At 63.1% G+C, this 19,291-nt stretch overlaps 1 protein-coding gene across 2 annotated transcripts in view; it reads right to left on the bottom strand.

Moving 5' to 3' along the window:
* Nucleotides 1–19,291, bottom strand: part of MCF2L (MCF.2 cell line derived transforming sequence like) — an 87,258-nt gene that overhangs the window by 34,186 nt on the left and 33,781 nt on the right. For both annotated transcript variants that reach the window (XM_060079620.1, XM_060079621.1), the window contains exons 2-3: nucleotides 14,633–14,716; nucleotides 11,440–11,554 (exon numbers count right to left, since the gene is read on the bottom strand). In XM_060079620.1, the coding sequence (XP_059935603.1) occupies nucleotides 11,440–11,554; nucleotides 14,633–14,716 (199 nt within the window). The remainder of the gene's footprint in view (nucleotides 1–11,439; nucleotides 11,555–14,632; nucleotides 14,717–19,291) is intronic.

Below are 19,291 nucleotides of genomic sequence, written 5' to 3'. Positions count from 1 at the left end.
ACGGCCCAAACGCTCTCTGTCAGAGCAGCACCGGTGACGGACACACAGTCACGCCTGTGCGGCGCGTGCGCGCCGCTGACTGTGTGTCAGCGCACCTGAAGGTGAAAGGCTCCACCTGTCCAACGCTACCTGTTCCAGAGACAGCACAGAACTTCCGGGTAAAAGCACAGACAGAGGTCAGTTTTGGTTTCTGCTGCTGACGTCAGAGCGCGCACAGCCAGGCCGATGACGGTCTCGCGGACGACACGGCGCCCCCGACAGAACTGGCTTCTAATCGGGCTCAGCTCCCACGGAGGGAAGTTTTATTTTGTTTACCACTCGGGCTTAAGTGCCAGGTACCTGGGATCACAGCCGCCTTGCCCCGCACCCCCGCCACACCCAGCAGCAGGCGATCCACATGGACGGCGGCCCCAGGGCCTGATCTGGGCGGCCAGGGCAGTCGAAGCTGAGATGGCCCCGAAGCCTGGTGCCGGCTCTGGCCGGGGCGGTCAGGAGCCCGGGGCTCCTCGGTCAGTGTCACGGGCACAAGCTTTCCTCTGGGCAGCCCCAGGCGGGCTCCTGAAGCCTCCCAGTCTCGGCCACGGGAGCCGGGGCTCAGCCGGCGCGAGAAGGCAGCGCATCGGGCGGCTGCGCAGGCCCCGCCCCGTCCACTCGCCGGTGCTCTGCCGAGACTGCCCCTCTCGGCGGCCCCTCCCCTGGGGGGACAAGTCCCACGCGGTCCCCTGATGAGACCAACCACGGCGGCTTCTCCACAGGCTGTGTCTGCACTCCGCCCCACCCTCCCTCTGTCTCACAGGGGAGCTGCCCTGCGGTTCGTGCTGGGGGGCCGGCCCGGGTCTGAGGCCCAGCCGCCTGGATCTCACTCTTCCTAAAGTGCAAGAGACTCACTTCCCCTGAGCAGGCGGCCACCCCGCCAGGCACGGGCCCCGCCGGCACAGGGGTCTGAGACACGCTCCCAGGCCACCCGCCCGTGGGGGGCTACCGAGAGGAGCACAGCCCGGGGCAGGTGCCACGTGCGGGGGACACGGGCCTGTCACCACAAGCCAGGCCGGCCGTTCCTCGGCGCCACCTGGACGGGCCACTCAGTGAGAAGCAAAAGTGGGACCCGAACAGTGTCCACCTCCGGGGCTGCCGCGGGAGCAAAGCCTGACGATGGCGGCAAGCCCGCCGTGCGCTCTATGCAGCGGCGGCTGCTGTGCAGCCGTCTCCCTTCCCCCAAGACAGAGCTGGCCTGGCTCCCCGGCACCCCTTGTGACTCCACAACAGGCCTCAGGGTGTCAGCTGTGGTTCTGGGCCCGGAACGTTCTCCCGTGGCCCCTGCGCTGACCCCGCTGCCCTCGGCGGCCTGTCACGCTCACGCACGAGCAGGGCTGGTGGCCTGGCCACTCACGGAGCACGCGGCCCAGGGCCTCGCGCCCCACCGCCCGCGTCACTAACACGTCCCCCTGCCACCCCCACCCCCGTCCCTTGGGGTCTTTAGCTCGCGCTGCGCATTTGGAAGCCTTTACGGTAGAAAGTCTGGAACGCCAAAGCCTCCGTCGCGACCTCAGTGGACGGCGCTGACAGCAAACACGATGAAGACGCCAAGGCGCCAACGACACCATCGCTGACGAAGAGAATTTCAAGAGAGATAGGAGGGATTTACTGGATCCACACGAACGTGTCCCGGAGGGCGGGTTTCCCAGCGGGGCAGCGATCGGCCCGGCAGCTCCCGGCTCCCGGTGTGTGAAAACGCTCAGGCCCGAGCTCTGCGGTCACCTGCCTGCGGCCCGCGGCTGCCCAGTGGGGTCGTGCGAGGGAAGGTGTGGCCGAGGCCCCGCCCGGGTCCCCCCTCCTGGCAGGCACTGCACTGAAGCCGGGGGCTAGTCTTCCCTCAGTCCTCACAATGAGCCAGAGGCCCAGAGAGGCTAAGTCGTCCGCCCAGAGTCACACAGCTGGGGAGCACAGACCGGGTGGGGCCCGCGGCCTGGCTCTGAGTCCAGACCCCCAGGCCGAGTCCACCCTGCGGGATAAAGCCGCCCTTCCTCCCGCCCACCCCTGGGCTGCCTCCTGTGTCAGGCCAGGCAGGGCCCCTCCTCTGCAGGGGACCTGGCCCCAGCCCCAGGGGTGGATGGTGACGACGCCCGTGCACCAGCACCTGGCTGGGGGCCACGAGAGCTCTCCTCCCTGCCCCTCTCCCGTCTCTGACCACGTTTTGGGAACGCTGGCTCAGAGGCACACAGGCGTAACAGAAGGCACCTTATGTAAGGACGTAGGGACCCTCCAAGGCCCCCTCTGCCCACATGACTGCAGCCCCAGAGCAAGGCCGTGTGATGTGCCCAGCCCCCAGGAGCCAGGGCTCAGCACCCCGGGGGCCCGTCACTCCGCACTAAGGAGGGTCCCGTCTCCCGTCTCCCGTGTCTGTGACCTCACATGCCCAGGGGAGAGGGCGGGTGGCTGACGCTCACATTGCACAAGAGGCCGGCCCCCAGGGTTCCTTGTGGGCCAGGCCTCGGGGTGACTGTGCTGAGGGTGGTGGCAGTGGGGGAAACTGGAGCAAGTAATCCAGAAACTGCAGCCACGTGGGCAAAAGCCCCCGGGACCCTGGACACGTGCGGCCCTGTGGACGCACGGCCGTCAGCCCGCAATGTCCCAACAGCCGCTCCGAGGGGCCACTGGATGGCTGCCCAGCCGCTGAGTGAGGCTGATGAGCTCGCTTTGGGCCTAAACAATCAAAAAAGGCCCAGAGCTCACGCAGGCATGGTGTCCTCTCTAACACCTCAGGCCTGCTAACTCCTCAGGGTGGCCCTGGGTGGCCGGAGGCATGGCCAGCTGTGGTCTGACCTCCCCTTCGTCGGGCATGAGCAGCATGAGGGTGGCCCGGGAACAAGGGCTGGGCTGGGTGGGTCCCCGCAGTGAGGCCGCGGTCACCCGGCGTCACCCTGACCAGCTCCTGCGGGGCTGCACCTCGTTCTCAGACCCAACACGTCACAGAGCAGAGACAGGCGGGGACACCAGGCCCGGCATGGCCTCGCTCGGCACGCGTGGAGCTCCCGGTGGGAAGGACCACGGCTGGGGTGAGGGTGAGCGTTCTCAGGGCCACCTTGACAGAGGCCAGCTAGGCCTGGCACCAGGCAGGGAAACCAAGCTCAGCAACGGGAGCCAGCGGGCCAGGCAGGCCCTGGAAGGAGGCGCCGGCAGGCTGGCACCCATCCCAGACCAGCCTGGCAGGTGGCAGGGCAGTGCATCCCCAGGGGCCCGTGGGAGAGAATGTCCCGCCTCCTCCAGCGGCCCTGGCCAAGCAGGTGGGCCCTGGGGCTGGGCCAGTCCTCGGGGTGGGCAGGCCAGGCAGGGGGCTGGGGTACGGGTGGAGGCTGCAGCTGGGGGTTGGGGGGCACAGGCTGGCTTGTAGAACACACGGGTTCAGGCAGGACCTGCCCCACCGTCCCGACCGCCCCTGCAGGTGGGGACCTGACGGTACTTCTTTGTCCTTTCTTCTCTCTTTTCATCCCATGTTTTGACCCTGGTCTACAGAGGTTGCGAATGTTACAAAGATTTTATTTCCCTGTCTTCCTTTTGTAAGCGAAATGCCGTAGCCCGTTTCCTCTCTGCCTGTGACTTACCTGCCAGGTTCAAACACCGTGACTTTGAACGTAGCCCTGAGCGTTCAAGCCTAAGCCTTTCTTACCTGGCTGTCTCTTCCCTCTTCTTGTGATTCAAAAGCTGCACCTGTTATATCACGTGTGCAATATGGTTCTCTTAATGCTGGTCAGCTTTTCATCCCAGAAAGCACAACGGCACGAAAAACGTCAGACCCTTTTAAAGAACTCTCTCACGCTTGGTAACGGTACCATACCTGTTCTCAAGGCTACAGCAGCCCCGTCAGGGTCAGACGCACACGGGGAGAGCAGGACCGGCCAGGGAGCCCTGACCCACAGCAGGGCCGTCACCTCGTCCTCACGACCCAAAGGAAACAGTCCACCACTTACAAAAACACAGGGATTTCTCCAAAGAGCCTGAAAACTTGCATTTTTTGTTCTTTATATTTGAGTTGTTTTTTCCACATCCACATCAACGTGAACATACTCAAGATTTGTTTGAACCGACGCATGTGCAGTAGTAGGAGGGTCTTTCTTAGAAAACGAAGAGGTCAATGTGCAGCCCCGGGCCCCGTCTACAGGGACCCACCTGGCACAGAAGGAAACTGGAGTATGCACCTGGTTTTCAAAGACTGATTTTAATCTATCTCAAAGCACAGCCTCCTCCAACAGACGATGGATGAACACAATGTGGTCCATCCACGCAACGGGGTATCACTCAGCCTCAGAAAGGAAGGAAACCCTGACACCTGCTACAACACGGGTGAACCTCAAGGACATGATGCTCAGAGAAATAAGCCACCCCAGAGTGACACATCCGGTCTGATTCCACTCACGCGAGGTCCTTGGAGGAGTCGGATTCACAGAGACAGAAAGCGGACGGTGGGGCCCACGCTGGGGGAGGGGAGGGGAGGGAGCCTTTCACGGGGACAGAGCTTCAGTTCTACAAGACGACAAATTCTGGAGTCTGCTGCACAGCAGCGTGCGCGTAACACCACTGAGCTGTGCACTTAGAAATAGTTAGGACGCCGAGAAGTATGTGTATTTTCCCACAACTAGAAAATTATGTTGGGGGAAAAACTCACCAAGCACATAGCTTCCTTAAATACATGGAAAGAAAAAAAGACACGCGCACGTACACACACACTATCGGCCACCTCTTTGTAACAGAGCGAACTGCTCCCCCGAGGGCACGAAGACGCCTGCACCACCTCGGCAAGTCCGGAATCCCTGCTACCTGGTTACCTGCCAGAGGCTCCACGTCGCTGCTGCAGCCCCAGCTGCCTGCCGTCTGGCTCCTGCCCTCCAAGTGGGTCCTGAGACCCAGTCGCTCCGCTGTCCCGACTCCGCTGCGCCCGGCGCTGCCTCAGGCACGTCCTCTGCACCTGGAGCTGAAACCCTAGATGAGGAGGCCTCTGGGCGTGGCGACCCCCCATGTGCACGAGCTGCTGGGTGCAGCCTGGGCGCTCTGATGGCAGCGAGGGAGGGGCTCCCCAAGCCCACGCCCACGCCTCTTGGGCTCCCCTCACGGGGACCTGTCGCTGTTCCCAAGCAGGGCAGGGCTGCACCCCTCCTCCCGGGCAGGTCTCTCGCCCTTCCCCCCACAGGTGAAGGCCATGGCCGCTGTTAGCTGGATGCCGCCCCATCACAGCCGCGTGCCCAACAGGTGGGGGCGTCCCACTTCTGAGCTGCCCGATATGGCAGCCACTGGCCCCTGGGAACTGCAGGACAGCTAGCCCGGCCCAGGAACTGAGCGTTGCCATTTAGTTAGTTTCAATTTAAATGGCTACACGTGGCCAGTGGCTGTCACGCTAGATGGTGGTGACAGAGAAAGATCATTACAACAAAGGAAGAGTTCTGAGCCGGGCCGCCTCTGGCTCCACAGGAGAACAAGATCGGGAGGACAGAGAGACAGGACCCCTGTGGAGAGGCTGCCCCAGCAGGCAGGGGTCCCTGAGCTCCAGGCCACGTGGGGCAACGGGCTGAGCCAGGCCACTGGACAGCAAATGGACAGCAAACAGCAGGCACGGCCCTTGACTTGCTAATTACGCGAGCCGCGGGGAAGCATCACCCCCGGCCAGAGCGCCTGACGGCCGGTACAAACGGGCTCACCTTCAAGGTGTCCGGCCTCAGAACAGAGCGCCACACCGGCCACGTGGGGGGCAAGGCTGCAGGGGGTGGAGGGGTGGTGGCCACAGGTCGGGGCTCACCGGCCCGGTCCGTCCACACCCAAGGCTGCAGCGCAGCCGCCAAAGGACAGGCCGGGCGCCGTCTACGAGGACGCGCGCCACACGCCGTGGACCAGGGAGGGGCCGCGCTGCCGTCTGGTGGGGGGGCATTTGCGCACGGACGGAGCGACATGCTTGACTGTGGTTTCCTGCGGGGAGCGTGAAAGCCAACGGTTTTTCACGTGTGCGTTTGAATCGCTCGGGACACGTTCACGCCGCATTTTCTATCTTTACATTCACAAGTCAACTGAAAATTCACATGGAAATCACAGCCACAGCGAGAAGGGAGGTGCTGCCAGGGGCTGAAGGCAGGGCGAGAGGCGGCCTGGCTGCAGGGCTTGGCATTGCGTGTGTCCCGAGCGCGCAGCTGGGGGCCTCAGAACGGCATTTACAACCCTGCTCCATCCCCACGCGTGCTGCCTTTCCCCGTCACGTAGTCCATACAACTGCAAGTGGGGGCACATGTGTGCACGCGTGGGGTGTGCACGCTTGCGTGGGGTGTGCACACCCGCTCCTATGCACGTATCAGCATTCGTGTGTGTGGTGTGTGATGCACACCTGCATGTACATGTGTGTGGTGTGTGATGCACGCCTGTGTGTGTACATGTGTGTGGTGTGTGACGCACGCCTGTGTGTGTACATGTGTGTGGTGTGTGACGCACGCCTGTGTGGGGGTGACCTCTTTGCGTGCACCTCTCCTCGGGGTGAACACGACCTGCCACAAAAGCCAGATGGCAGATGTGCCTCTGTCTCCCGAGCAGCTGGGTGATCTGACCCGGGTCCATGGAAAGTTAGCGTCCTTATCGGCGTCAAGGAATCTAGGAGCCCCTGAGCTGCGCCGTCACCGGGCTGGGAGGGACGGCAGCTGTGCAGGAAGGTGATCCTCGATGTTATCTTCCAAGCCCAGGGCGAGTAGGTGCGGGACGCCCCCAGGGATCCTGCAGGGCTGCCGGGTGGCAGGGCATCCAGGATGGCTAAGTGTGTCCTTCAAAGAAAAGCCAGACACCTACTGGCTCAGCGTTGGCAGCCCGAAGCCCCTATGACCCTGCGTGTGTGAGTGCACGCATGTCCCTGTGCATGTCTTGTGTGTGTGTACACCTGCACCCACAGGGGAAGCCGCCGGTGACTGCCTTCACCAGGAGAGGAGGATCAGCTTGGAAACTTCGGTTTTGCCACAGGGAGGGGTGAGAGGGGTAAGAGGCGGATGGGGGGTGGGGGGGACCCAGACTCCAGAATCACGGGAGGAGGGGCCCTGGAGCCTGGCATCCCGGCTCCGTGACTCGCTCACAATTTACTGAGTGCTGGACCCAAGCCCTGCATGGAGACACAGGGCAGGTGTAAATGAATCAAATGGTCACAATCTTTCCTTTTTTATTGGGCAATTTCCATCAGCATAAACATGCTGTGATCTCCCTCATCTTAAAAGAAAGCCTTGTCTGCCCCACCCCCGTCCCTCACTGACCATCTCCCCACCCCCCTCGAGAGCAAATCCTGGAAGGAGGTGTCCACGCTCACTGCACTGGCTCTGATCCCTCTCCATGACTGAGGTCCCCCCGACTGACACCCCCCCGGGGTCCTGTGAGGACCATCCCCCTTGAGACCCCCCTGGTGGTCCTGTGAGGACCTCCCCCTGCCAGAGGTCCCCTCACCTCCCATAAGCCACCGTCGGCGGGGGCTCCCCTCTCCCCACACCCATCCTTCACCCCCTTTTGCTTTGCTTTTCTTCTTCCGCAACCCACACTCCTTGCATCTCATTTACTTTTCTGAGACCATGAGCACAGGATTTTACCTGTTTTGTCCCCTGCCAGGTCCTAAGGGTGTCCAGCACTGGCCAACCCTCACAGCGGTGACCTGAACGGCTCCCTCTGCCATGTGCACCCCCCAACCCCCGGCATGAGTTCTGCTGCAGTCACAGCCACTCTTCGGGCAGGGCCTGGGGGTCACGGTCACATGTCCTTGGACTTGTCCCCACCGGCCTGGCAGATGGTGGTGGTCAAGCCCCAGAGGAACCGCAAGGGTTGTAGGCATCGGCGTGAGAAGCCGGCCCCTGAGCCACAACGGGCTCCCAGGAGCAGCCCCGTGGTGCGGCCGCGGACCCGCCAGCTGAGAAATCACCAAGGCAGCCCAGCTTCTCTCGTGGAGGCGTTTCCATGCTCACGTGCGTCTGGTGCGTCCAGACGAGGCCTGCCCGGCAGTGTAAGGTTTCAAGATGACCCACGACTGTGAACCAGATGTCACCTGGGGCTCCTGTCCTCTGTGTGTAATGACGGGACAAGAGCTACGCGCAGGAAGGCGTATTTTTCAGGGAACAGAGGGAAGCTCGCGGCCGACCATAGGACTCAGCGACTCTCAGCAGCAGCCGCACGAGACCGTCCGTCCACGTGATCCGTGTTGACCTTTACAGCGCGCCTGGTCCCAGATCTCACCCTCCCGCGTGGAGGCCGTGCTGGTGCTGGGCTGTCTAGGGTAAGCCCGGCCTGTGCGGGGGGGCAGGGGGGGTTCCCCCTCTTCTTGGGGCCGGCAGTGCTGGCTGCGTCCACCAGGTGGCGGCCCCTCCCTCCCTGGGTTCCCGCAGGAGGGGAGACCTTGGCAGGCAGCGCCCGGCCCTGCTTGACCCACGGACACCGAGTGTCTCCCCCACCCCCCGCCCCGTGAGACGTGCGCTGAACCTTCTGGAAACGCAGCTGCCTGTGAGCTGATGGGCGACACCCTTCCGTACTCTTGGGAGGTCCCCCAAATCCGCCCTCGCTCGGGACTGATCCCCCCCCACCCCCGAGGAGCCCACCCAACGGCGCTGCGGCCAAGGGCTCGGAATGCGGCCCCTCCCCGCCTCCCTGACAGCCTGCCGGGCACCCGCCCCACCCCCGCTGGCCCGGCACCCAGCTGCGAAAGGACGGTGTCTGGTGCTGACGCCGGGGTTTCACCCTGTGTGAGAGGGCGTCGGGGCCACGGGAACCCCCACCATCCTCCATTAGGAGGAAGAGACGTGAACAGGACACACGCCGACCCCCACGCCACGCGCGTCTCCCTCGAGATGGAGCCCACAGGTCTGGGCTGCACGCGCTCAAGCTGGCCCCATGGCCAGGTCCACTGCACCACAGCCCCGCCAGGTACAAGGAGACCACCGTCACTCCTCAGCTTCAGGGGGAGCGTGTTTCTTGCCCTTGCATCCACGGGCAGAGTCTGTTTGCGACCTTGGAGACCAAGGTTTGGAGAGGTTCCACTGCACCAGGGTGAGAACCCCTTAAAGAAGGAGAGAAACACAGGTGCTGGTCCCACCTGAAGGGGAGGTGAGCGAGCTGCGGTGAGGGACGCGGGGGGAGCCTCGGTCCCGTCAGGCCGCGGGCTGACTTTACCACCTGAGCTGCCTTTGCTCTCTGCAGACGAAGCCCACTTGTCCGGGAAATATTTACCAAGGAACCACCTGCTGCTCTTGGGACCTGCGTGCAGGGCCAGACACAGACCAACGCCAAGCTGTCAGGTAACGGGGACACTGCAGCTAAGCCCGTGAAGTCAGGGAGCCAGTGGGCCGGGGCCGGGGGTGGCGGGTGTGATGGAGGGCCTACCAGAGGAGGGCGCCTGCAGCCCGAAGAGGCGCCACCGGGCCGAGGGAGCGCGTGCAAAGGCCCCGAGGCCAGGAGGCCTGAGGAGCCGCAGCACTAGCGAGGGTGGTGACCCGGGGAGGGAGGGTTCGAGAGGGCACAGAGGCCGGCCTGCTGCGTCCGGGAGAAGGCTAGCCTCTGAGCCAGCTAACGATGCTGCCAGACAGAACGTGACCTCTGACCTTCCCAAACCCGAGAGTGACCTGAAACCTGAGATTCCCCCACAGGCAGGGGAGGGTCACCCCACCGCACCATCGTAGGTGGGCAGTGGGAGACCACATATAGCACCCCCGGGGCCCCTGTTCAGCCTGCACTGAGCGGGCCGGTCACTGCGGCAACGCCGACCACCGAGCCCAGGGCCGGCCACCGCCTCGGCTGGGGCGGCAGGGCCGTGCCCGTAGCTACGGAGAAGGTTCATGGCAGCTTCTAACCGCAGGACTTCGGACCGTACGTCCCTATGCAGGGGCCGGAGGAGAAGAGACAGAGAGACAAGGTGGCAGCAAGAAGGCCACGGGGGTCTCCGGGACCCTGGACGAGCGCAGAGCCCGCCCACCTTTGCCGATGCCTCTGAGTCACTGGACCCTAACCCACCAGCCACGGAGATGGGCAGAAACCTCCACGGAGCTCAGGCGGCCTCTCTCACGGCTCACGGGTGCCAGACTGAGAACAGTGCCTCGGACCCCTCCCCGGGCAGCATCCACACGGACCTTACTGCACCGTGAGCTCCACTGCCTGGTCTGAGACAGGCCTGGGGACCACGGGAGATGGGGGAAAAGACGGCCACAGGGGGACAAGAGGCACGGGCTGGGGGGCTCACGGGGCGGGGAGGAGGGCCACGCCTCACCTGGACGTGGAACGCCCACCCCTGGGGGATGTCATGGAGGGGACCTGGGGAGCTGGCCACAAGCCCGTCCCCCGGAGGGCCAGTGAGACCGCTGGGGGGGCCCGCGGTCGGCCACCAGCAGCCGCCGTCTTCTTGTTACGTCACCGGACCGCCTGGAACCGGTGCCGAGTGCACCTGCCCTGCCTCTTGCTGGCCTGTCCCCGGTGTCCCCGGTGTCCCACCGCCAAGGCTGTGCGGCTTTTCTGCGTCTCACTGCTGGGCACGCCGAGAGCTGGACCCACCGTGCCGGGTCCCCCTCCCCCAACGACACCCCTTGTGCCACTCCATGCGGGCAGCATCCACCTTCCCGCCACTCTCCAGACCCTTGGACCTACTCAAGCACCATCCCCCGAGGTCCAGGGACCTTGTCCATGGCCTTCCTGGCTGTAACTTCACGGGAGAAGACAAGTGGAGACACTTTGCAGGATCGCAAGCCCCCGTGAAGCCCCTCGAGGGGGCAAGGCCAGCCCGAGGGGCCCTCAAGGAAGGCTGCGCACTCCCAGCACAGTGGCTGAACCTCCCGCCTCGGCTCGGCCACCCGGAGCCCGGCCCAGCGAGGTGGGTACAGAGGAGGACGGAGACGGTGGCCACCGTAACCCAAGCCTCAGAAGAGACCCCACCCCGCGGGCCCCAGGGCGCGGCGCCCAGCTCTCTCTGCCAAGTGACCTTCCCCACCCGCGTCCGTCGGGAGGGCTCCCCCAGTTTAACGCCTCCACCCCGCAGGCATCTGGAAGGATCTCCCCCAGCCTCCCCCTCCCCCCGGCACTGATTGGTGCTGACGGGACGACACTGACCAGCACTTTCTATAGGACAGGTGTCGGGCGGTCAAACTCGCTGTCGGGTCTGTTTCCCAGATTAGACTTAATTCACCGAGCTGTGACCCGCCTTCCGAAACCCGACGGAGGGAGAGGCTGACGGCACCCGCGCCCCCAGTGCCTTAGCAGGGCACCCCCTCGTCTGCTGGGCGGGAGATCGGCACCCTCACCTTTTCCGAGGGGGGGACCCCCAGGCAGCATCATCCCCCCGCCCCTCGGCTGCTGGGTGCCACACCGCCCAGCGTGGCTGTGGGCTTGGAGCAGGTCTCCCTACCTTTCTGGAGGACGGACCCAGTTCTGCTTGAAATAAAAGAGTGACCTGTCCACACGCACCTGGGGATGCTGGTGAGATAGGTCATGACATTCTGGAACTCCTTGTCGGGGACGTCACCGAAGGCCGGGTAGTCGGGGAAGGTGATGACGGGGCTGCCGTCCTGCCCCCGCCCACCTGGGGAGAGAGAAGAGCAGCACTGAGCACGGGGGCGCGGGGCGCTGCTCCCAGGTCTCGGCAGGTCAGTCATTTCCAGGATGAAACTCACTTTCCATGTTTTGGTTTTTTTTTTTTTTTTTTTTTTTTTTTGATGTAGACCATTTTTAAAGTCTTTATTGAATTTGTTACAATATTGCTTCTGTTCTTACGTTTTGTTTTTCTGGCTGCAGGCATGTGGGATCTTAGCTCCCCGACCAGGGCTCGAACCCACACCCCCTGCACTGGAAGGCGAAGTCTTAACCACCGCACCGCCAGGGAAGTCCCTTCCATGTGTTTTACTATGAGAGAAATGTGTGCTATCGATGGAAATATTTGGAACGAAGTGATGAGCTGAAACAAGCACCCGCTATTCTGCCACCGCGGGGGCATCGCGGGAGCATGTTTCCTCCCAAACCCACTTCCGTGCGCGTCTGTGTGTGACAGACCGCGCTGAACGGAAAGCTGGCATCCTGCTTCCTTCCTGACGGTGTGGACGTTTTCCATGCTCCACAGGTGACGTGACGAGTGCTTAAACATTGCACGTGCCATCAGGCTGCAGCCCGACGGCCCGCTCGCCCTGTGGCGACTTCGGATAGACAGTTCCCGTCTGATGGGAGTCATCTCTTCGGCACCCTGTGTGGGGAGGTACAGGTGGAACTGGCCGGGGGGGGGCACTTTTCCCAGGGGAGGTGCACCCGACACAGTTCCCGGGGGACAACGAGGCAGTGGCCTTGGATCTGGGAAGGTGAGCGCGGCTCCCCAGAGCCAGGCAGTCGGGAGGGCAGGCGCGGAGATGCAGGCTGGGAGTCTGGGCCGAGCTGTCCCACCGACGACCTGGGCGGCAGTGCAGAGGCCAGGAGGTGAGGCCAGGCGTGGTCTGCTGCCAGCCGGTGCCCTGCGTGGCAGGAGGTGGCCACCTCTGCTCCTCCGGGGCTGGGTCCTTCCCTCTTCCCTTTGAACCGAGGCTGGCCTGGCCCATCCGAGGTGGCAGAAGTGATGCCGCGTGACTCTCAAGGCTGGTCTGCGGTGAACTTGCACAGGCAGCCGGCTGCCGACAGCCTGATACAGGTGAGCACCTGGGGCCCCTTCCGAGGGCAGAGCCGGTTGACCCCTGAAGACCTCTCACCGTCCCCACCAGCACACTCTGGTGTCCGCTGGCAGCATCTGGGCAGTTCTGGTCGTCACTCTGGGGGGTGCTGGCCTCCGGTGGGTGGGGCTGCTCTACGTCCTACAACGTCCCCCCAGTGTCAGCGGCGCTGGGCTGCGAAGCCAGCCACCTTGACCTTTGCACACGGACACCCCGGCAGGAGGTTACGGCAGTTTGGTCCAGGGCAGGCGGTGGGCACCGTGATAACTGGCCAGGGCGTCCTCACGTTGGGAGGCGGGCAGCCGGGGTGTCCTGGCGGGTGGGAGAGGGGTGGAGAGGACGAGGGCCACCCCCGCCCCCGGGCTCTGCTTGGCCAAACCGCACGGGGTGTCCACAAAAACCCAGGACGGTCCAGCTTTGTTTCAGACGTTGAAACTCAAGATGTGTTGTCTTCTAACCAATTCTCAGACTTGACGACGTGAACCAGCCCGGTCTGTCGGCCAAGCTCTGGAGGCTGGGATGGCGGCGGGCTTGGTGGTCCTCAGCTCAGGGCCTGGCCACCCGCCTGTGGGCTCGCCTGAGCCCGGGGTCACCTTCCAGGCTCCCTCAGGTGCTGGCAGAATACCCTCCCGTGGCTGTAGGGCTGGGGTCGCTCTCTGCCCCCATCGGTCGCCCACCTTCCTCCAGACACCCCGCCATAGCCCAGGCCAGCGGTGGGGTATCTTGGTCACATCAGCTCTCTTGTCCTTGGCCCCCCATGTGCTGGAGGACCTGGGGCCTGTGAGGCCCAGTAGTCAGTGACGTTGTAGCCGCCAAGCTGGGGCCGTGGTTACTTCTGCAAAACCCCCTCCCCGAGCACCCAGCAGCCTCTGAATAACAAGAGGTGTGTCTGGGGGTCAGAGCCCCCTGGGGTCTCCTCCTGAGGGCAGCGGGTGAAGACCTGAAGGAAGGTCAAGGTCATGACCCTGTCCTGTTGGGGACTTTTGTTTCTCAGAAGGACACCCCACTCTCTCTCCTTCCTCCGTGAGGTGGGCGCCCCTTGCGGTGGTGGCCCCTCCAGGAAGAGCAGGATGCCATCTCCGCTGACAAACCTCAGAGGCTCAGCTTTCCTGCTCACGGGGCTCAGGCCTCAAGAGGCACTTAAACCCCAGAGCGACACCGCGGGTCCATGTGTAGGACCAGAGCCACACAGGGCACGGCCTGGGGAGCAGCTCCTGGCACCAAGGGATGGGCAGGTGAGCCCGGGGGCGCAGGACTGGCTCCTGGAGCTCAGGAGAGACCCCAACCTGCTGGCCAGGGGAAAGGGCCGTGAGCAGGGGGCCTTCACCCTCGGGCCCCTGACCGACAGCACAGGGAGCCTCGGTGGGCAGGCCTGCCCGGGGGGGCGGCGAGCGCCCTGCTCCAGGCACTGATGTCGCGCAATGTTCACGGCCTTTGCAGGCCCAAGGCACCAGCACCTTGGCCGGCCGGAGAGGGCAGCAAGATGTCCCTGCAGGCTGGAGACAGAACCTGGATCCCAGGGGAGGGTGGCAGGCGGACAGGGGCCGGAGATACGGAGCGATCCCAGGACAGGCTTGTGGGCAGCGCCAGCCCCTCGCCCTTGTCGGTGGCACCCCAGGGGCTTCTCCCAGAAGACGGAGCCACGGAAGCCAGACCCCAGGCCCTGGGGACTGCACGGGGGCGACTGTGCCTCACCTGCACCTCCTCCCTGTCCCAGGAAAGCTCTGGAATCCAGGAGACTGCAGCCAGGAGCATTCGGGCCACGCCCCCTGGGGACCCAACTGACCCCTGGCCGGCACTTGCCGGCTCTGAGCTGCCCTCATCACAGGCATCAGTGCAATGGGGGGCGGGCCGTACTGCACGGATTGTCCCCAGGCCCCACGACGCGGTCACGGAGGACCAGGAGGCCGACCGCCTGGCTGAGCAGACACCCCCCCGCCCCCGTCACACGCCCTGGCCTTCGCACTCACCAGACAGGTAAGCAAAGCGCTTCTGCAGCTGGTCCTGGATGTCGGCAGCACAGAGCGGGCTGATGTCGTGGTGCATGATTTCATCTGCGGGGAGAGCAAAGCAGACGGAAACACGCTGTCATTTGGAGGAAATGGCCTCCCGAGCTACGTCTGGGTCAGCCCCACCGCAGACACTCGAGGGTCCAGCGGTCACGGGCCTGGAAAAAGGGATTCCAGTTTCCAGTACAGAAACCTTTGTTTCTCAGAGCACAGAAAGCTGTGCGCTGAGTGATTCATCAATATTTAAAGCGTGGTGTGTGTCAGAAGCACAGAGAAAGGCGGAGGGAGTGGAGGAAGGGACAGGGAGGGACAGAGGGGGACAGGGAGGGGGACGGAGGGAGAGAGGGGGACAGGGAGGGACATGGAGGGACAGAGGGGGACAGGGAGTGACGGGGGGGGACAGGGAGGGACAGGGAGAGACACGGAGGGAGAGGGAGGGACAGGGAGGGATGGGAGTACAGGGATGGACGGGGGGACAGGGATGGACAGGAGGGACAGAGAAGGATAGGCGGGCAGAGGGGAGGTGGGGGGAGTGGGCCAGGACCGGGAGCTGGAGGACTGACCCCGAGACAAGTGCTCAGGGAGCAGACACGCTTTGGTCTGAGAGCACCTACCGACGTCCTGGGAGTGGCTGGGCCACCCTTGGGGTTCTCGCCTGCTGTCTGTGCAACAACCCACTGGTCAGAGTGGAAACCTGGCCATGGCAATGGGTTCAGACACACATGCCTGGAGCCTCACCCCAGCCTGACACTGACCCTGAGCAGGGCGCTGAGCCGGGTACTGACAGCCGCAAGTCCTAGATCAGGGCCCCGAGTGACCCAGTCATAGCCTGGAGGCGTCGACCAGAAACACAAGGTTTAGGAAGACTCCTGCTGGAATCCAGACACGGGCAGGGTCTGCGTCTATGCGGGGCACCAGCAGGCGGCCACAGAACCAGGTCGCTCGGGGGCCTTCGGGGACCCATGTCTCTAGTTGCTGCTAGGTTGGCATCACGTGACTGGCGGCCCACGTCTTGTGTCTCCAGACCCAGGTGTCCTGGAGGGTCTGCAGCCTTGAATGTGGACACAACTTCCCCACAGAGACTACAGCTCACAAATGGCTTAGAAGTCAGCTCTCCTACACCCAGGAGAAGAGCCAGGCCCCCAGGGCCTGGAGATTCGGGTCACGGAGACAGTGAAACGCCCTCCGAGCGGATGAGCCTCCGTCCTGCAGACCAGCGAGCATGGGCAGGTGGCACAATTAAACGCACAGGCGCGTCCCCAGATCCTGGCTGTCATCTGTGGAGCTGCCGAGACCCATGGCTGGCGGCCCTGTGACTGCCTCGTGCTGATGAGGACGTGACGGGGGCCGCGTCCCGGGGCCACTCGTCCCGACAGGGCCGCAGCCCGTTCAGGGTCAGGGACTGAATGACGGGCCACGCTCAAAACACTCAGAGGCCACGACTCTGCGGGTTCCACGGGCAGCTCGGGGCCACGCCACCTCCCCTGTGCAGGGAAACGTCTCACCAGCGGCTTTCTTTCGTGGGAGAAAAACAGGGCTGGAAACAAGTGCTAAAAGAAAACCCGAAATGTTTTTAACTCCAGACGAGGTGGTTTATGGCCGTCACACCTCATTTATTTAGAACACACGTCAGGTGCGATGGATAGGCAGCTGCACGGAGGCCGGGAGGCTGGATTTTCCGCTGCCCACACTGTCGAGCACGGACCCTGTTCTCCTCAAATCCGGCCTCTGCCCGCCGGGGATAAGCGCGTCATTGAGACGGACCCCCGGGGAAGTGGGGTCGCCCTCAAGCTTGGAAAGGAGACACCCAGGGCTGCAGAAAACAGCACGGATGCTGCCAGCTGGCAAGTCCCCTGACTGGCGTGGATGCTGGGATGGGCAGTTCCCCAGGCCTCGCAAGACGGCCCTCAGCCCGCAGACCCCCCAGGACCACATCAAGACTCCGATAGGCATTTCTGCAGAGACTCTCAGACCTGGTTCCGAGCAGCCGAGTTGCAGGGCCTTCGTGTGGCCCCTCCGATGAGCACACTCCCTCCTTCCTGAGCTCGCTGTGGGCACCAGAGCTGTCTGCCCTCCGTGTCCAGCTCCCACGGACGGCAGACAGCTCCCCACGTACTAGGGGCACGGCTGATACTCCTGACCACCCCTGCCCTTTCTCACTGGCTGGACCACTGTCCATGTTAAGTTGCTTCCACAGAGGGACGCACTTGGAGCCGCCGCCCCGACGTGCTTCGAGTTCCCCAACCAGCCGAGGTCCTGCCAGGCCCAGGGTCTTTGCACAGGCTGCCCACTCTGTGATGCTTTTCCCATCCCTGTTTCCTGGTCCAATTTTACTCAAGATGTTTTACCGAGATGTCACCTCTTCGGGGCGGGGGGGCTTTCTCCGCCTCCTAGCCTGGCGGGGGCCTCACAGCATCCTGCATCCCCCGCGGAGGGCACCAGCCGGCCCACTCCCAGGCCAGGAGCCCAAAGAACTCGTGCTGAACGAATAGACGATGACTCCTCAGAGCTTCATTTGGAATCTGGCTAATTTGGCAAAGTTCGTTCTGACTTGCACACAGGCTGGTTCCAGAATTTCTGCCCGTTGCAGGCCCCGTGGGTGCAGACCGCTGACCACGGCAGCTGCGCCCCAGAACCCACCACCCGTGCATTTTCTTGGGCAGAACTAACCTAATTTGTGCCTTAGATCAAATGACCCAGTTTAGGTTTAAAAGTAGGGTTCCTCTGCACACGAGGTCCATTCAGACAAATGGACTGTACAAAAACTCACACATGTTAAATGGTCACTGGCCGCCCCGCAGAGAGCTGAGAATAACCGAGCAGTTTCCAGCTGCCATCGAGGCACATGGCGTGGACAGCAGGCGCTGCGGTGTCGGGCACTTACTGCTTCTTTCTCCCTCAAAGACTAGGGCCTCGTCCACGATATTTTATCTTGCACTCGAGCGGCAGGTGACGGCCGGTTGAGAAGAAAGTGGAGGTGCCCGGCCTGGCCCATCTGAGGTCTGGGACGGGAAGTGGGGTCGCCCTGCCCGCCAGCTCAGGGTCAGGCTCAGGGTCAGGGGAGGCCCAGCTCCTGCACAGACCCGCTCTGTGTGCACACAATGCCTCACAGATAACCACCCGACAACAGCTTTCCTGTCGCCCAGACGTAAGCGGAGACTCCAGGCAATTACCCAACAGAGTCACTCTGAGACGGGAGGGGTGCAGGGGGGAGAGGACGGCGCTTCCCTTCCGACCCCTGCAGGGTGGGGGCTGGGGGCGGGGTCTGCAGGTTGACCTGGCCCCTCTGGCACCAGTTCTGGGAGCCCGTCTGGAAAGGTCACTCTGTCCGGAGCACCGCAGGGGACAGACGCCCGCTCCCTGTCAGTGGCCAGAGGGAATGACCCCTCGCTGAGCTCACGACATCTCAGTGGTGTGGGGACCCAGCTCAGTTCTACATGAGGACAAAGGGGAAGAAACACCAACCGCTGGAATCTCTGGCCACAAAGCGGTCCCCTGAGTCCAGCCTGGTCTGCGCAGCAATCGGAGAGTCCGGGGGAGGGGGCACCACCCTTTTATCTTCACACCGTTTCATCTTAACACAATCAGACTCCGGCAGCAAACTTCCTTCCTCTGGCAAACTGAGTCGCATATTTGCTCTCTTTTAGGAGGAGGATTTCACAACGCAGAGCGGGCGGCATGGGGCCCGCGCCGCCGACGGGAAGGGCCTCTGAGCGGCCCCGGGACGGCCGGCGCTGCCTCAGGCCGAGAACACATACAGGGTCGGGGCTCGAGAGATGCAGAGCGCGTGGACCCTGGAAAGCCACGTCCAGGTGGCGAGGGTCTGGGTCAAGGAAGCCCACAGCACGTGCAGGAGCCTGGCGTTCGTGTTCGGAGGCTGGTCCCTGCCTTGCCGGTGACCTTGGATCTTGCTGAAGGGGGGACAGGAGCATGAGGAGGGCTCCTACGGAGGGGTTGGCAGCTGGCAAGAGGCCCTGGGCCCCAAAGTCCACTAAGTCCGTTACGAGCTAAGTCTCTTCCTTGTTTATATCTGGCTGAACATCCACACCCGAGGCTTTTGTTTATTTCCTACCAAAATACACCCGTGATGCCCTTTCAGAGTCTGAAGTGGAGAGTCCGTGGGGTGGCCTCACCAAGTCACGTGGGTGGGATTCTTAGTCCACCAAGACCCCACCCAGGAAGCCCCACACCAGAGCAGAGTGTGTGCAGAGGAATGGCCGCAAAGAGGCGACTCCAAGCTGGGGGACGAGGATGCCTGGGGCTCCGAACAGGCTCCGTTCCGGCCCTCGGTCAGGCAGGGACCCATAAGCTCCCCGAGTCCCTGGTCAGGCAGGAGAGGCATCTCCATGGCAACCTGTAGTCCACAGGCCGGCTCTGGGATTCAGCCCTTCGGTATGTTGGAGATCTACACTCACTTGGACTGAATCCTCTCTCACAGGCCATCCTGGGTATTTTTAACAAGTTACTCGTTACTGGATTGGCACAAACATTTCACATCACATACGATGCATCGTTAACTCAGTTCACCACTGTTCTCCCCGATTTCCTGATCTCAGGACGTGAATCCTTATGTATTTTAAAATAAAAGGCCCCATATGAGAAGATGCTTAACCAAACTCG

The sequence above is a fragment of the Mesoplodon densirostris genome, chromosome 17, assembly GCF_025265405.1.
Source record: "Mesoplodon densirostris isolate mMesDen1 chromosome 17, mMesDen1 primary haplotype, whole genome shotgun sequence".
NCBI lineage: Eukaryota > Metazoa > Chordata > Mammalia > Artiodactyla > Ziphiidae > Mesoplodon > Mesoplodon densirostris.
The sequence above is the reverse complement of the archived record's forward strand: the minus strand, read 5'-3'. Positions and strand labels throughout refer to the sequence as shown.